General features: G+C 36.1%; 1 protein-coding gene across 1 annotated transcript in view; it reads right to left on the bottom strand.

Moving 5' to 3' along the window:
• Positions 1 to 16837, bottom strand: part of LOC116171657 (probable multidrug resistance-associated protein lethal(2)03659) — a 29398-nt gene that overhangs the window by 1069 nt on the left and 11492 nt on the right. The window contains exons 2-14 of the mRNA XM_031488623.1: positions 9289 to 9399; positions 9107 to 9241; positions 8855 to 9059; positions 8581 to 8806; positions 8369 to 8525; positions 8054 to 8303; positions 7327 to 8007; positions 7141 to 7278; positions 6901 to 7094; positions 919 to 1352; positions 640 to 870; positions 362 to 592; positions 12 to 310 (exon numbers count right to left, since the gene is read on the bottom strand). Coding sequence (XP_031344483.1) covers positions 12 to 310; positions 362 to 592; positions 640 to 870; positions 919 to 1352; positions 6901 to 7094; positions 7141 to 7278; positions 7327 to 8007; positions 8054 to 8303; positions 8369 to 8525; positions 8581 to 8806; positions 8855 to 9059; positions 9107 to 9241; positions 9289 to 9399 — 3292 coding nt within the window. The remainder of the gene's footprint in view (positions 1 to 11; positions 311 to 361; positions 593 to 639; positions 871 to 918; positions 1353 to 6900; positions 7095 to 7140; positions 7279 to 7326; positions 8008 to 8053; positions 8304 to 8368; positions 8526 to 8580; positions 8807 to 8854; positions 9060 to 9106; positions 9242 to 9288; positions 9400 to 16837) is intronic.

Here is a 16837-nt window from a genome sequence, read left to right as displayed (position 1 = left end):
CAACCCATTACCTTTTCTCCAGGTTTAACAGTAAAGTTTAAATTATTAAGTACTGGTTCGCCGCTAATGTATGACAAATTTACTTTTTTGAATTCTACCTCTCCATGCTTTGGCCAATCTCTATGAGGTTTCTTTGCCGATATTGACTCAAAAGGCCCTTCCTTATCCAAATTTGTATACTGCATGATACGCTCTACACTTGTCATGTGACTTGCCACTTCTGCAGTTTGCCGAATTCCAAATTGCAACATGCCAGTTAAAATTAGGGATTGTGATATTACTAAGCCAACATCGCCACTTAGTGTTGTTCCTAAAATGCATGCTATCGAGAACCGCCACAAAGAAGTTTAGTTATATTTACCGTCATCAAAAATTAGAAACTGGAATGTCAGTATTAGTAAAAAAATAACGCTAATAATATCCAAATAAAAACCGAATGCTTCGCTTGCCGCCAAAAATAAAAACCATGCGGAAGTGTGCTGGTCTTGTATAGAGTCAAATTCTTTTGTAATCATCAATTCAGCACCTGATGATCTTATTGTCGCTAAACCTGAGAGTGAAGCGGATACATGCGAGAATGCAGGAGCACGCGCTAAAATGTCATTGTGTTAACAGTCCCAAATATTCAAAATTACTTACTGATCCCTTCCAAACGTTTAATATTTTGAGCACTAGCCAAGAAAATGACCCTTGTAAAGTAGAACAAAGCCGCCAATATGACACTAGGAATAATCATCCATGGTCGTACAATAAATACCATTATAAGTATTCCCAACATCACCATGAAAATTTGAACTGCATCCAATATCGCTTTGGGAAGAATTTCATCTACAGCACCCATGTCCTTTGAAAAACGATTCAAAATTCTACCTGTAAATTTTGAAATCACTATTGTTGTTATGACTGGGAGATATTTACCTGAAGGGTTGGAATCAAAAAATCTCATCTTCGCTTTTAAGACGTTACTAAACATGATGTTATGTAAGCCTTTTGAAGCGTTCATGCAAATTTTGAAGAAAAGCATTGAACGAATCGTGGTCAATACAATGGAAGCCAGAATCAACCCCGAATATACATAAATGTAGGTTGTAGTGGAATATATTGCTGTTCCCGTGTCTTGCCCTTTAGCGTTTTGTAAAATCGTTTCGTTTTGGAATCCCTCAGTAATTAAAGCTGTAAATTCGTCCATTGAGGTTGGAGTTGTGGCTTCATCAAAAATTGTTGTATTGCGCGATTCGTTGGTCTTATTTAATATCGCAAATAGGTCTGATGGTGATATTGTGAAATTGAATCCATTTGATTTATCAAAGTTATCATCATCTGAGATGTTACGGTGTTCCTCCGCATTCGTCCTAAAAATAATTACTTTAATAGATAAAGGTGGCGTTCAAGCGAAAGCGTTAAGTGGCGCCCAACACCAAATTTCAAAAGATAACAGGTCATGTGTGCGATTAATGTAATTCCATAATTTATTAGGCTTACTTGAAATGAAATGCTGCAACCGCGAATGCAAAACAAATTATTTGATTCGGCATTAGTTTTATTTTTATTCGAGGTGCCTATATACACAATTTTATTTAAATATCTTAACAAATAAACAAATTAGGATTGCGCAAATACCAAAGTTGGGTCTGCGGCAGTCTTTTTTGGAGGTTTGGGCAGTTTTTGGACTGTAACTTTTTGGCCCGTGTTAGTCTACGTAGCCGAAAGAAACAATAGCGACCTTTCTTATATCCTGAAGCACATGTGTATCAATTTTCAATGACGTGATCGGACGTTTCTACACAAAGTTATCATGCACACGGACAGACAGAATTATAAACGAGATCGTTAAAAGATACATAACTTACACCATAGCAAATAATAAGAGAAGTGCATGGACTGGCCAGAGATCTAACAAGTCACATGCGGGCTCTGGTGCAACCGCATGTAAACCTCCTAGTTTTCGCCATCGAAAGACCTGTCTGAGCGACGCAGCACTCGAAAATACGTCATTTTTAGGGCATTCTTGATTCTCAAAGAGGAGTTTATGGTATCACCAACTGTCGGCTGTTCGGGCGCCATTTATAAGGTAAGCGTTCACTGAAACGGAGAGGATGCACCGGACTCGCAGGAGAGAAATACTTTAAATGATATATGAAGATGCGTTCACTTAGACGTAACGCGCACTTACAGCAAGTGCAATGGAATTAATAGTATCAATCGATCGAAATCTCGACAACTGAGCCTCGTAGAACTTTCAGGTTTTCGGCATTACATTCGTACTATCGTGCTATTCCTGAATCGCTTAGTCTGAAAGCTATCGGACAGACCCGAAGTTGATACTTTATGAAAATGCCTCCTTTTAGAAATCGATCGAGATCCGCGGTAACGGAATGTCATAGATCCTTCAGCGTTTCAGCAATAATAGTATATTATATACCGCGGGACTGAAAAGTAGTACTTTTAATCCCGAAGGTAAAGTTTATGGCCCAACCGAAGGGAGGGCCATAATTTACCTGAGGGATTAAGACCACTACTTCAGTCACAAGGTATATACGATATTTTTCGTACTTCCGAAACTGAAACACTCTTAATATGTATGGAGTTAGAGAACGCGTTCTTTCAAAAAATCGCTGCTTATCAAGTTACCATAGGAACGTTGCGTTGGTACGACAATCCCTATGCTATGGTAACAAAAATAATTTGGAAACTGTCATTGTTAGTGTCATAATTTTGCTGGTCGGTGACAAAAGTGTATTTGATATTGATAAAAAACAGCCAAAGTAGGTAAAGAATTGATACCACCGAAATCCAAAAAACTATATGAGCAGCAGTACGATGCTTTTAAGAAATAGTGCCGCATACAAAATGTGGAACAACCTACTGAAATTGCCTTGTTAGTAATTCCATCCTTCCTGGATTTTCGTCCAAATTTAATCCCGGCGGGACAAAAGTGACACTTCAGTACTTGTCATAATGGAGTGAAGTTGTCACTTTAGTCTCGGAAGTACGAAAACATGTATATAATCGAGTTATTTTGTGCTAATGATCTGTCGCATCAAAAAAGTAGAGTGATGACACGTCTCAGACTTTTTTTAACTTTCTAGGTACTATTAGGTACGATGAAATTGGTTGGTGGGGAGATTTACTGCTTTACCATTCCTACTATTAGGTACTATAAGTACAGATTTTAAAACAATTACTGTCCTATACTTTTATAAATTAGGCAACATTTGTGACAACTCAAGCACATAATGGGCATAATGGGGTTTCAAAGATTCGTAAATGTTTCAGTTTCGCTTTAAGTGAACAGTTGAAGCCCCGTCCTTCGTTCATTCAAATTATCAAGGGGCGGACTGGCCCGGGGGGGCGGGTGGCGATGGCCACCTGGCCTATACGTCATAATGGCCCGTTGGAAATTTATAAGTATGTGCTGTATTTAGTTTCTTGCACTATTAATAAATTATTAACACGTTTCTCTAATTGGGGTTGATGTTAGGTTGTTAAAAAATTAGGCGACGCGCCTCGTTTGGATTGTATATTTTGTTACTTTTTATTATCAGCTGCAATTTAAAAAAAAACTGTATTGTAATTGATTTCCGAAAAAGGAGTACCTTAAAATGAAGCAAAAAATGTTTTTGTGGTGCACCGCAGAGCTACCCCCCGCCACCTTCAATACTACACTAACACTTTAATGGCCCGTAACCTATGCAATTCCACCTGGCCCGCCCCTGACTAGAAACCAATTTCGAAAGAAAATTCAAAGGGCTGTAACTTTTGAACTAGTAGCCCAATCTTGAAACTGTTTGAAATTATGGATTCTACAGGCCACATTCTATAAGAAAATTTTTTTCCGGGTCGATCTGAGACAATTTTTTTTTCGGGGCTCAAAAAAAGGCAGTGTATAACCTTCCTTTTTTACCAAAAATCGACTACACCAAAATTTCTCGGGAAAACACTTTTTTTTATTAATTTTGGTGCGTAGAATCCAAAACAATTCGTACTTTTTCGATCAGACTTCTCAATCAAAAGTTATAGACTAGAAACCAATTTCGAAAGAAAATTCAAAGGGCTGTAACTTTTGAACTAGTAGCCCAATCTTGGAACTGTTTGAAATTATGGATTCTACAGGCCACATTCTATAAGAAAATTTTTTTTCCGGGTCGATCTGAGACAATTTTTTTTTCGGGGCCTCAAAAAAAGGCAGTGTATAACCTTCCTTTTTTACCAAAAATCGACTGCACCAAAATTTCTCGGGAAAACACTTTTTCTTATTAATTTTGGTGCGTAGAATCTAAAACAATTCGTACTTTTTCGATCAGACTTCTCAATCAAAAGTTATAGACTAGAAACCAATTTCGAAAAAAAATTCAAAGGGCTGTAACTTTTGAACTAGTAGCCCAATCTTGGAACTGTTTGAAATTATGGATTCTACAGGCCACATTCTATAAGAAAATTTTTTTCCGGGTCGATCTGAGACAATTTTTTTTTCGGGGTTCAAAAAAAGGCAGTGTATAACCTTCCTTTTTTACCAAAAATCGACTGCACCAAAATTTCTCGGGAAAACACATCCAAAACAATTCGTACTTTTTCGATCAGACTTCTCAATCAAAAGTTAAGGACTAGAATTATCACTGTTACGATACATTCACCATACACATTTTGTATGCTTACGTCAATGGCGCACGGCCTGATGATGACTAGTTTCAGTCAAAATCGATAGCCTTAAGAAATTATAATAATAAAACAACAAAGAACCCAAAATTCCATCGGATCTAATTGCAGAAACAAACAAGAAAGGTCATAGGCCAGAAAACCGTCAGCGTCACAAGCATTTTGAATCACGTGGTAGTATTCGTCAGTCCGGTCCGATAAGGGTCAACGTTTCCAGTTCATTGGGCATCAATGGTCTATGTCGACCAAATCATAGATCATATGTAATTGCAGAATTAAGTTATGATTCCTTGAAGTGCACCTCCTGCGAAAAAGTCGGTTAAGGTTACAAAGGTAGGCTACACATATCGAAAACAAGTCCTTTGACATTCCAACACCCTCAAATGGAAGAGGATAGTCCATCCGACAATGAATATGGCATCGTTCGGAGGTTGGACAATAAAATTGCTCTCCGAACCTGATTTCAAAAACTTGGCCTCTTTCCTCTTCAGACTATAGGCCCGTTTCATCCCGCTCATACGCAAATCACTTCATAAAATCCTAAAGGTAAAGTGCCAGGCAAAGATTAAAGGAGTTTTTCAGATGCCTCGACCAAGAAATGTGGGTGGATTAAGACAAGTCTTTGGCTTAATCACTTACTATGCAAAATTCATAATTGAATTTCTATATAAAGTCCTACCCGTTACGCCGTTTACGGGACAGGTGAACGATTCTTTTGGTGAGCTGCTGTTGAGCCTCGTTTCTAAGTCTCAAGTCAGAGTTGTGTAGTGACTATAAGGTGCTAATTCCGTCTGACCCATCAAAACAAGTAATCCTAACAACCGATTCTAGCGCTACAGAGATAGGTGCAGCACTCAGCCACGAAATTTACGGTCACGAAATGCCAATTGCCTACGCCTCGCAAGCGCTGTAGCCATTGTTTATGAAGTGACACACTCCTTTAATAATGTGTTTGGTAAAAGATTTTTTCTAATCACTTCACGCTGAGACCCTACTCCAGATTTCGAGCACAGCTAAATAGCTGCCAAAGGGAACGACTAAGGACCCAGCCTTGCTATACATAAGAGCCGTAAAAACAGCTCATACACCGTTTCTGGCAATATACTTAATGGAGCTGTTATTCTGAAGACTCTTCAAGCACCAATTCTGCAAAAAGTTCATGCTTCAACCTCCACTTTCCTCCTTCAAAGTAATTTAACCCAATGAACTCAAATTGGTTATACTTATACCTAAGGGTTCATACTTATGCACCTATTTTGGCCCTAAATTTTGTACAAGCAAGGTCAACATTTCAATGTCAAGAATGCTCATTGCATTAATTTCTTAAATCTTTTGACGATCTAAAGATAGCGCCAGCAAAAATTTAATTTTGACAATTAAAAACATGGAAAAGCTTGCATACAATATAGCAGAATTTCTTTGATTCTACAATTCCATGTGTAACTTTTGCAAGAAATGCATTTTCACATTTTTCGCATTAAACGCACAGTGTAATCATGAAGCATGATGAGTTTCGTGAGGCGCGACGCACACTACAATAGTTCATTTTCTGATAATTTGGCCTAACGATCTTAATTCATATTCATTCTCATTATGAATTTTAAAGTAAATATTTAAAGTGCAAATAGATGCATATTTCAACATTTTTTAGCATATTTTACGCCACTATGGCATTCAAATCAACACACATAATTTTGCAATTTAAATCAGGCGATATTTCGCTTTATCTTCATGTATTCTTTGGGTAAATGAAATTTTGCCTTTAATTTTCCATGAGAAGTATTTTTTCCTCTATGTTTGAAGGAAATTATTTCTTTTTAGTGTATTACAATTTTAAAAAAATGTTCCACTACCTTTAATGCCACAAGTAATTTTTTTTGCAAGTGCAGTGATAAAATGAATATGCCAAATGTTGTTTTGGTCCCGAATGACAGCCAAATTATCCCCAAGAAGGGTCAAAATCTTTATTTATGCCACAAATTCCTAATAAAAGCGTCTAATTCCGGCATAACATGTTTATAAGAAAACGCGTGCTTAGTGAACGAAAAAGCAAAATTGAATTTCCACGGGCAAATTCATTTGCGTATGGCGCTTGATTAGTTTAAATCGCATTAATCGCAAATGACCTCCATAGCTTCTTGTGCCTAAAGATAACCGCAGATGCGGTCACTTCATTTCTTTTATTTTGTTATAAATATAGAAGTAACATGCAGATAAAAAGTCAATTGTTCTCAATAAACTTACCAGTTTGTTAACCAAATATCAGAGCCATTACAAGCTACCTGAGCTATGATTAATAAAAACAAGAAAAACAGTAACAACACTATAGGCCCTCCTTCTCGTATATATGCCATATATAATGAAGAGGATATAGCACCTTTTTCCACTAACTCTTGTGTTTCCTGAGGTTCATTTTCTTCGTCTTCGTCAACTGTGCTCTAAGAAAAAACGCTTAACAAGATTTCTCAAAGAATACGTAGGTACCTCTCGTCTCAAATGCCGGACCAAAGAAGTCGATAAGGGACTGTCAATCTTTTCTGGTTCCTCTGGTGTTTCAAATTGCAAGTGCGCCAATTCATGGTTTATTAATTCATCGTAAGTTCCAACTTTCTCTATTTGTCCCTGAAATTTTTAAATTATTGCACAAAAAAATGTGGGTGAAATACATACATTGCTCATTATCACTATAGTATCGGCATGTTTCAGAAATTGCAATTGATGAGTTACTAAGATTCTTGTTTTGTCTTTTAAGTACTTTACGATGCATTGCTCAAAAAGATGCTTTCCAACATGAGCATCAACGGCAGATAAAGGATCATCAAATAAGTAAATATCTGCCTCTCTGTAAACTGACCGGGCCAAATTAATGCGCGCTCGTTGACCTCCACTTAACGACACTCCTCTTTCTCCTACTAAAGTCCGATCGCCGTTTTGTAATAACTCAAAATCTCTCTTTAATGCGCAGACATCAACGATGCTTTTGTACTTAGTTCTTACATAGGGCAATCCGAAAAGAATATTATTGCGAACAGTTGACACAAAAAGCCAAGGCTCCTGTGAAGCATATGATACATTTCCATGAACTTCTAAAGATCCGCTGTTAATTGGAAGTTCTCTCAAAATTAAGTTCAACAGGGAACTTTTTCCGGCGCCCACTTGTCCAACAACAGCACACAAGGTTCCGGGTGTGATATTCAAATTTATGTTGGTCAGAGTGTCAACTATTGGATTCGGTATCCAACTCGCTTTGGCCCGATTAATCTTGATCAGGCCAGTCTTGGTGGATGCTTCAGAATTAACTGACTGATTTGATACCTGGCTTATGTGTATTTCTTCTTGCAAAAGAAATTGCTGCAAATAAAATTTATGGTATCTACTAAAGCTGAATTGCTCTTACCTCAACTCTTCCTACTGACACTTTTGCCTCAGCAAAAAATGATACTGCTAACGGATAGAATATTGCCATATATAGCTGGATAGTGTTGAAAAACTGAGCCATTGAGAAAACTTTATCGCCGGTGAGCCTGTTTCCGAGAAGGACATACGTTATAATAGTTAAGAACAGTGTGAAACGCTCTGTGTAAACCATTAGCGCTACTAAAAAACCACGGATGTAGGACGTTATAGCTACAACGTCAATTTCCAACCTATAATGTGCGAGATAAAAAATCAATTCAAATTTCAATGTCACCAACGAACATTTCCAACATACTTTCGAGCAATTTTAACCAACTCCTCAAATGGTTTTTCCCAAGCGTACATCTTGATGACTTGTATACCGGCAGTGATTTCACTCATAAGTTGAACTCTGTGGTCAGTACGGTTTGCAATTTTAAGCCTAAGTTTACCTTGTAAATAAGATAAATATCCTAGAAAACGTGATAGTTAGTATTGAAACAGTGAAATGAAATGGTGTTCCAAAACCTTGTAAAGGCACTGCTTGTATGGTAAGAGCTGCAATTCCAGCAAAGGCCGCATATCCAATACTGTTGTACATAATAACACCTGCAACTACCGTTTGCAGGGGCATTAACCAAATGTAGTGCAAAAATAAAGGCACAAGGTCGAACCTAAGAACATCGTTAGATAACAAATTGACCACTTGTCCCGCGGCCGTATTGGAAGTTGATGCTTTATTTAAGCGAAGTACCTGCAACCATTTCTTAGCAAAGTGAAAATCTGATTTGTGGTACTATACCTTTCTGTAAATTAAAGAACAGGTAGCAATTCTGCACTGCATCCCAATCCGAGCTTGACCGAGTGATGCATGATGTATTATTATAACATTGATAAATGATATACCAATTACACCTAAGGCCCATATCCAACCCTCGTAAAGTTCCATAGTTCTGGACGGTTCGAAATATTTAATCAATTCTGCTAATACTAATGGCTGCCCCATTCTACAAAAGCAATGTTCGTATCATAATAACTGTAAAGAAACACTTACTTTAAAACGATGCATTGCAAAAATAGTTCTATTCCATATAACGAATACGGTTTAATAAACATATTTCTAATAACTCGTATAAATTCCGGTTTTTTGCTTGTCTTTTTTGCCCTTAAGCATTCTTCTTCCCAATGTCTGCAATTCAAAGTTAAAGTTACACTAAAATTTTTAGATGGTCTTACCTTTCCATTGTATCTCCTAATTTTTCCGATATATCACATTGGTTTACATTGTAGAGATCCTTAACTTCTAAGTCTTTTTTAAATCCATGATAAAAAAGAGGGAGCAGCCAACTGAAAAGAAACGATATATTAGTCATCAGCTCCATGTAAATTCTTAATACAATATTTAGCAAATCTTTTATATAGCCAAATTTTTGCAGGATTATAAATAAATGACCATCTGGCATGAACAATCTCAAGTCTTTTCGAGCAAAAGTTAAAAGAATTTTTGTTGAAAACGTATTTGATGCGGTACAGGAGTACATCGATTTCTAATCGGTTCCTTCTGAAAAGAAAGATGTGTTTTTATATATAGCTATTATTGCTTTGGGGCCAAAAATTACTCCCCATTTTTTTGCCGGTAATTCACGTTTTAAAGCATCAGAAATTTGAATCAAACAAAATCTCGATGATATCGGTCGGTCTGTCAGTCTGCGTTTATTCCCATTTCCGGCTACACGGTGGTACACATAATCTTATAGACAAAAGAAGAAGCTGAAAAGCTTTTGGGCAAAATAGCGCATGCGCAGATGCGCGGATGGCATCTGTGCTAGTCACAGCATAATTTTATATACATAGATTGGTGCCCATATATTTATATCTACAGAAATTTCAAGATGTATGTATGTATTTTAATTTTATTTGTCATTGTTTTTGGTGTTCGACATCAAACTGGTGTAGGATATCTGTCTAGCAGGGTAGGTACCACAGAAAGTAAAAAATAATTCCAGTAAAGTGTAGCTGTAGAGGATCACACGTTTAAAGGAAAGTCCTTAATGTAGGGTGCAGTTTGTTCTAATTTGTAAGTCTAGCTCTAGGCCGAGGTTTAGGCTTATCTGAGTTCTGTCTTAGGGCAGCAATCTCTTGATGTGCACTTCGTTGGGCTTTTTTCCACAAGTTTCTGCTCGATTGTAGGAGACATGTCATCTTTTCTTAGGTGTTATACACCCAGCGGCATTTTGTTTGATTACTGCCGTTTCTATGTCCTGTTCAGTTTTTAATGGTCGGTTTAGTGAAATTTGGCTATTCAATTGTTCTATAAATAGTGAAATAATGACCAGTCAGTTCTATTGTTAGGTATCTAATGAAGGTTGTTTTTCAATGTAGGTATAGAACTTTTGAATAGGTAATATGTTATTATTGTTATCAATACTGGGGAGTGGTCACAGTGCATAGTAAATATACCTCGAAATATACAAACAGTGAATTTTACACATGTTAATAAAATAATGAGTCAAGTTAAAAATACACTTAAGTAAAATAAAACAAAATATCACAGTAGGTATATTAGAACAACAATCGACAAGTAAAAACTTCTCAAAAGACTAAAAAGAGTTAATCTTTAACTGACTAGCCACAGTATTTATTAATTTACTCGTAGGCAATGTTCTAAAATTTAACGGTAGGTACTTTGGTTATAAAACTTTATGCGGTACGTAATAATTGTTACAATGTATCCGTTTTAAAGCTAGATTACTGATTATCACGTAGTCTGGTACTGATGAACATCATGTTAAGTAATTCATATGAGTTTCATTACAGTGAACTAGGTGCCCATAATATGCAATTTAATATGTATAGGTACACAAGGGAGAGTTAAAATATCATATTTGGGAAATGTATCTTTACAATAGCTTTTATTCCTTTACCTTTAGGCTTAGAGTCCCACAATTAGTGATGTTTATTGTGATAGCGATTGCGGTAATTGTTAAACAATTGTGGCTATAAAATCGCGGTTGAAAGTAATCGATAATAAGAACTAATCAATCTTGAATATTTGGTGACCCTCACAGTAACAGTAACTAGAAGGCAGAAACGAACAAGGATTCAAATTCAAATTTGAGAAAGAAAAGAAATGTTAAAAATTCCGGCAAGCGTGCACACAAATTAAAAATTGTTAGATTCTCATAAGCATTAACAGCATAAGTTTCGCATACTCTAACAATCTAAGGTTAAGTAAATTCATTAACAAAAATTTAAAATATATAGGTACGTAACGAATTTGTGGATAATACACAATTCTAAATTAGGTAATATTATCGAGGAATATACCTACTTGCAATTTCAGACCTCTGTTTCCAAGCTTAAAACTCGAAATAGATTCAGATTATTTTTGGTTTTATTTTAGCAGTCGATAATTAGACAAGGAGCAAATAGAGTAAAGAAGACACTTTTGACTGTTCCTTGGAATTTGGCAAAACAAAATACATTAAAATAGCTGGAACAGAATTTAATGGAGCTTCAAACTAAAAAAAAGTAACTTCAGTTTCTCAGCAAATGGGTTAAACTCTTTGCAAAGTTGAAAGTTTCCAAACCAAAGGGAACGGCTTATCCTGACCAAATCCAAGCCCTTAAGTATAAAACAGTTTTTAAAAATTATCTGAGGAGTATATTATAATAGTCTGGGAATTGTAGAAAAATAACTAAGAACATATAGAGTGTTCCTTTTAATAGACATTATATCTTTGCTTTTAAAAAAATAGAAGTATTTGACACTAATTTAGGGAAAAACAGTTGAGTTTCGTTTTTGAATTATCCGCCCGATCGTTTGCATAGATGTCATCGCCCATAACCACGTATGTTTTAGCAAAGGGATATCATGTCGATATTTATTCACCAATACCGACAGGTCAGGACTGAACGTATTGAAAACCTTGTAAAGAAGTTGAACACCTACTGCCTAATACGCAATAAACTAATAAGCATCGAGCACACGTGGACATATTACTTAATTACCTACTTATTACTCAAATACATTCCAGACTTTCATACGGTATTTGGGCATTATTGTCTGGGGATCGTCCAGCCCAGCGAAGAGAGTATTTTTAACTCAAAAAAGGATAGTATTGCCGGTAGTAGCACATATGAATCTTGCCGACAAATTTTCATCAAGTTCAGTATATTAACTCTTACATCTATACTTACACATTTCAGTATCATCATACATTTTCAGTAATCGACATCATTTATTACGTAACTGTAAGTCGAAACCGAAGTCCAGACAAAGATCATTTGGTAACTCCCTTTTGTCTTTTAGTGATAGCATATTTAAGTACGTAGATACTACGGCACCTTTTTTAATCCCAATTTACATATACAAACTACAAAATTACACACTGCAAGGCAAAGTTTAGAGATTAGTTGACCAAAATTGCAAAATTCCAAAATACAAGCTATCAATGTGGTGAGTTGAGTCGATATGGAAAAATAATAGGGAAGGTTTCTGAAAATGTGTACAAAGAAAAAATTGAAGGAGTCTGATCCAATATTTTCAGTTTTTCCATACTGTTGTCGCTATCGAGTATCGAAGCACTCGCAGTTACATACAGTGAATTTTTTTTAAATGCGAACATAGGAGTTTGCATGCAATGTAATTTCCCTATGTTCGATTTTAAAAAAAAACACATCAATCTATTGAGTAGTTCAAATGAGTAGTAGATACTCGAGTAGATATAATTGACAGCTGTCATATTTTTAAAAATACCGTCGTCCAATTTAATTACGAAATCGGTTAGGTTATTGCTTAGAATGTCAAGGAGGACACTTCGAACATTTATTGTAATTGTTTGCGTTATATATTTTCTTATTTTCTTCATTTATGTATTACTATTGAATAGATCAAATTAGTAGAATACCAGGTGCACATGACCTACAAATAATTGAAGGTTGGTTCACAATGAATTGTGATGTCAGCGCGTGCCATGTGAAGTCAAGTTATCGTAAGTTTAAGAAAAATGTATCCTAAAGTTGCTATGGCCTCACATGGCTTAATTAAAAGAATCTTACCGAGTGCTCTTCATCATAAAGACTATGAGTTGCTGTTCATAGTCACACAAGTTGCGCGATTTGGGAATGTGAACCGCGCACATGGCCACATCTCATAGATTGATGTGTTTTTTTAAAAATCGAACATAGGGAAATTACATTGCATGCAAACTCCTATGTTCGCATTTAAAAAAAACTCACTGTATATAGTCTTGCATTGATTACACAACGTTGGTACAACATGGAATTTGACAGAAAGATTTTCATATATTTTGAGAAGCACTGAGGTGGGAGCTGCAGAGAAAATACTTTTCCGGTAGGTATAGTACAGTGTGTAAAGCGATGGGGTATACAAGAGGGAATTTTTTTAAAAATCTTGATTTATGAAAAAAAATTATTCTCCATGATATGTTTTGCTTGCTTTGAAATTACCAATAACGTTTCGATAATCTAAAATATATTTATAGAAATCTGGAAAAATAATAAAATTAATTTTTTTTTATTGAAAGTTATTCTACATTATAATTAAGATAGAGTATTGCTATCAAACGACAAACAATCGAAACGTTATTCGTACTTTCAAAGCAAACAACAAATATTATGAAGAATAAATTTTTTTCATAAATCAATATTTAAAAAAAAATTCCCTCTTGTACCTATACCCCATCGCTTTACACACTGTATGTATAATGCAACCTACTTGGTAACCTACCTATGTTTTAAAAATATTAATATTTGTACATTGTAAACAACAATTGTGGTGTCCCCATTTAGTTTAGCATTCCATACAACTCACCTGAACAATTGTAGTTTTTGTTCATTGTGAAAAATGAACATGTACAGACTAATAAACGCGTCTTACCTTTCTCTTTGAATCAGTAAGTACCTACCTAATACCACAGATGTAATATTTAAATCTGTGCTAATACCTACACATGGCGTGTTCTGTTCTCTCCGTATACTGTACAGGCACAGTATTTCAAGCAAGTGTACCAAATACGGATCGGTCAATTTTGCATGTTTAAATTTTGAAAATCGATGCTTTTGTCTGCAGTCTGTTTATCGAAACAGTAGTGGTAGTTAAATTTATCCATATTAAGAAAATAAAGCAAAATCGTTATACGCTGAACACCCTTGACGTGTTTTTCAAAAATTCATTTGCACTTAAAGTGTGCATTGTTATTTCAACAGGTGCAACATAGTTGCTCTATTTTGCTTGCACGTGGAAGAAAAGAATATAGATATAGGTACCTTGTCCAAAGTGGATGTGATTAAAGTTTGTTTCATTATAAGCAAGACGTACGATAGTAATTAATTACTTTAGCCTTGACTTCTTGGGTCTTGAGTAAAGTGTAAATGAATATTTTAATTTACATCATTTTATAATATCATTGTATTAAACTGTATATTTTAGGCCTCGTTTTAGGCTTGAATCTGTATCTAAGAAGATTTAAAATGAGAAATGTTGCTACATATTTATGGTTCGACAACTGTTTTAAATTGAAAAATGTTAACTTATAAATAGAGTAGTATCCAGTATACCTAGTACAGCAAAGATACCTATAAATATAACAAGCATAAATTGTGCACAAGTCTTGTGCAGATAAAGCGCATTTTTTAACCGAAATAGCTTTTGTTTTGACATCACCAATAGATATATTTCTTGCAGAAGTCTCAATCGCTTTGTGAGTACCCTCTTCCGACAATCCGTTCTTGAGGTATAAGGGAATATACCCGATTACGATAAGAGGTCGAGGAGGAGGGCTATGGTTGGTAGTAATTAATTCCTTTCGTCGAGACCTTTAATTAGAATACAATTGAGAGATAACATTAATTCCCCCCCCCCCTCAGGTCCCGTCCCTCACTGATATCGAAAGAGTCGCACGGGAAAGTTATAGTTTGTACAAACCAATTTATTTCGATGAGCCCAGGAAATAATTGGTGAGGGGCCCCCCTTTTAGACAGCGAAATTTGATGGCCGTCTGGCACACATTTAAGGTGTAGGATACCTACTGCAAAAAATTCCAGGACTCTAAGACCATTCCCCTAGAAGTAGTTCGAAACGGCAGAAGTGGGTCCAGACGGACGGACAATAGCACATTTTTTTTAATTCTTAAAAAATGCGCTAAAAATAAAATATCCTGTTGAGTTAAGAAATATCTAAATCATGCATTAATAGGAAGTTATATAGTGACAATGTAAGTTGCGTTAACATGTTGACCTCTAAAATGACAACGTGGCAAGCGTGCAATTTTAAAAAGTGGCTCAATTCATTTTTTGTATATATTTTACCTATTTCGGAAAATATCGAAAAAATACAAGAAATAACAACTGCTTATACTCGAATTGTGTTGTGGGTACAATTCCTATGTTGCACGATTTTCGAGGTATGAACTTTTTCAATAGGGGACAAGTATCTTTTTTCAGTGCCATTGAGCTCAAAATGAATTGCGCAGTTTCTAAAATCTCACATTTTCAAAATAGCTCGCAAAATAAGTATTGCAAAAAGAATAGCAGTTAGTAATAATTGAATTTTACATTAGACTACGTTTTTTAAACAGTATTGCACCGTTTTTGAGCTGTGCTTTTCCACTGTACATAGATACATGAAAAATCGACGTTTCTTGGAAAAGTCTGCGGAGAATTTGTAAACACAGCAACACGACTCTAGTCGGAGTATTCGCTACAACTGACTCAAACCTGTGCAGGCGCACACAGATGCTCAGATGAGCACAATTGTGCAGGTAAAAAGAATTGAATTTTGATTCTTCTCCAGTCGCCTGCGCAGATCGATTGACACGTGCAGGTTTTCCTGAAGGGGATAACACACACGTTTCGGTTTACCTGTACAGCGCAACGTGTACGGCCGGCCTAAAAGGTTGTTGCCTATCGCCGATTCCGCTAAAACCCGCTCCATATCACGAGCGCTTATACAGAGAGTTAACTTTCTGGTGGCCCATGTGCATTTTATTGTTTTGTATGTTTGCTTTTAAAAAAAATTGAGAGGGACAATTGGGTACGCTTTTTTGTGAAAAAATTTGTTTCGTATCCGAGTCGCAAACCGGGATATTTTAACCAGTAGATGGCACACGTTAAACCGTGACTGAACTAACTTAACATTTCATCATGTTGAATCGTTGAGGGGAAGGAACACCACGGATGCATGCCCACAGTGGAAGCAGTTACTATATATAAGTGCTCGTCTGAAAACCAACGAGGTTTGACAACAGAGCAGTAGGTACCTACTCTTTTGTAACTTGCTAGTCATTAATTTTAGCAATATGCAAAACAAGACGAATCGGACAAGGATACATGACCACTATAATTGTTTCTAGTCAGTGTAACCCTGAATTACTAATGACGACGCACTTATTTCAATTTTAAGTTTCTCATAGATAGTACAATACTGGGATAAAAAGGACTGTTGTGGCTTGATAATTGGCCTGTTCATTTTCACACAAATACGAGAAAAAGATGTCACAATTTTACCTCGAATTTTACTATAGTTTTATTTCTATACAAAAATTACAAAGAGAGCATTTGGCCATTTCGCACTGTGCCCACGCACAGTATCATTTTTGTCGATTTTAGAACCAGGCCCGTAGCCAGAGGGTGTTCAGGTGGCTAGGTGGGGCTGAGCCTCGCCTAGAACGTGGTCTTGCCCCCACTGGAAATCCACGGGTTGGTGGATGGTTGGTGGATGGTTCCTTTACAAAAATTACAGGGGGTCTTTATCAAAAATTTC

This window comes from Photinus pyralis, unplaced genomic scaffold, assembly GCF_008802855.1.
Source record: "Photinus pyralis isolate 1611_PpyrPB1 unplaced genomic scaffold, Ppyr1.3 Ppyr1.4_LG5, whole genome shotgun sequence".
Classification (NCBI taxonomy): Eukaryota; Metazoa; Arthropoda; class Insecta; order Coleoptera; family Lampyridae; genus Photinus; species Photinus pyralis.
The sequence above is the reverse complement of the archived record's forward strand: the minus strand, read 5'-3'. Positions and strand labels throughout refer to the sequence as shown.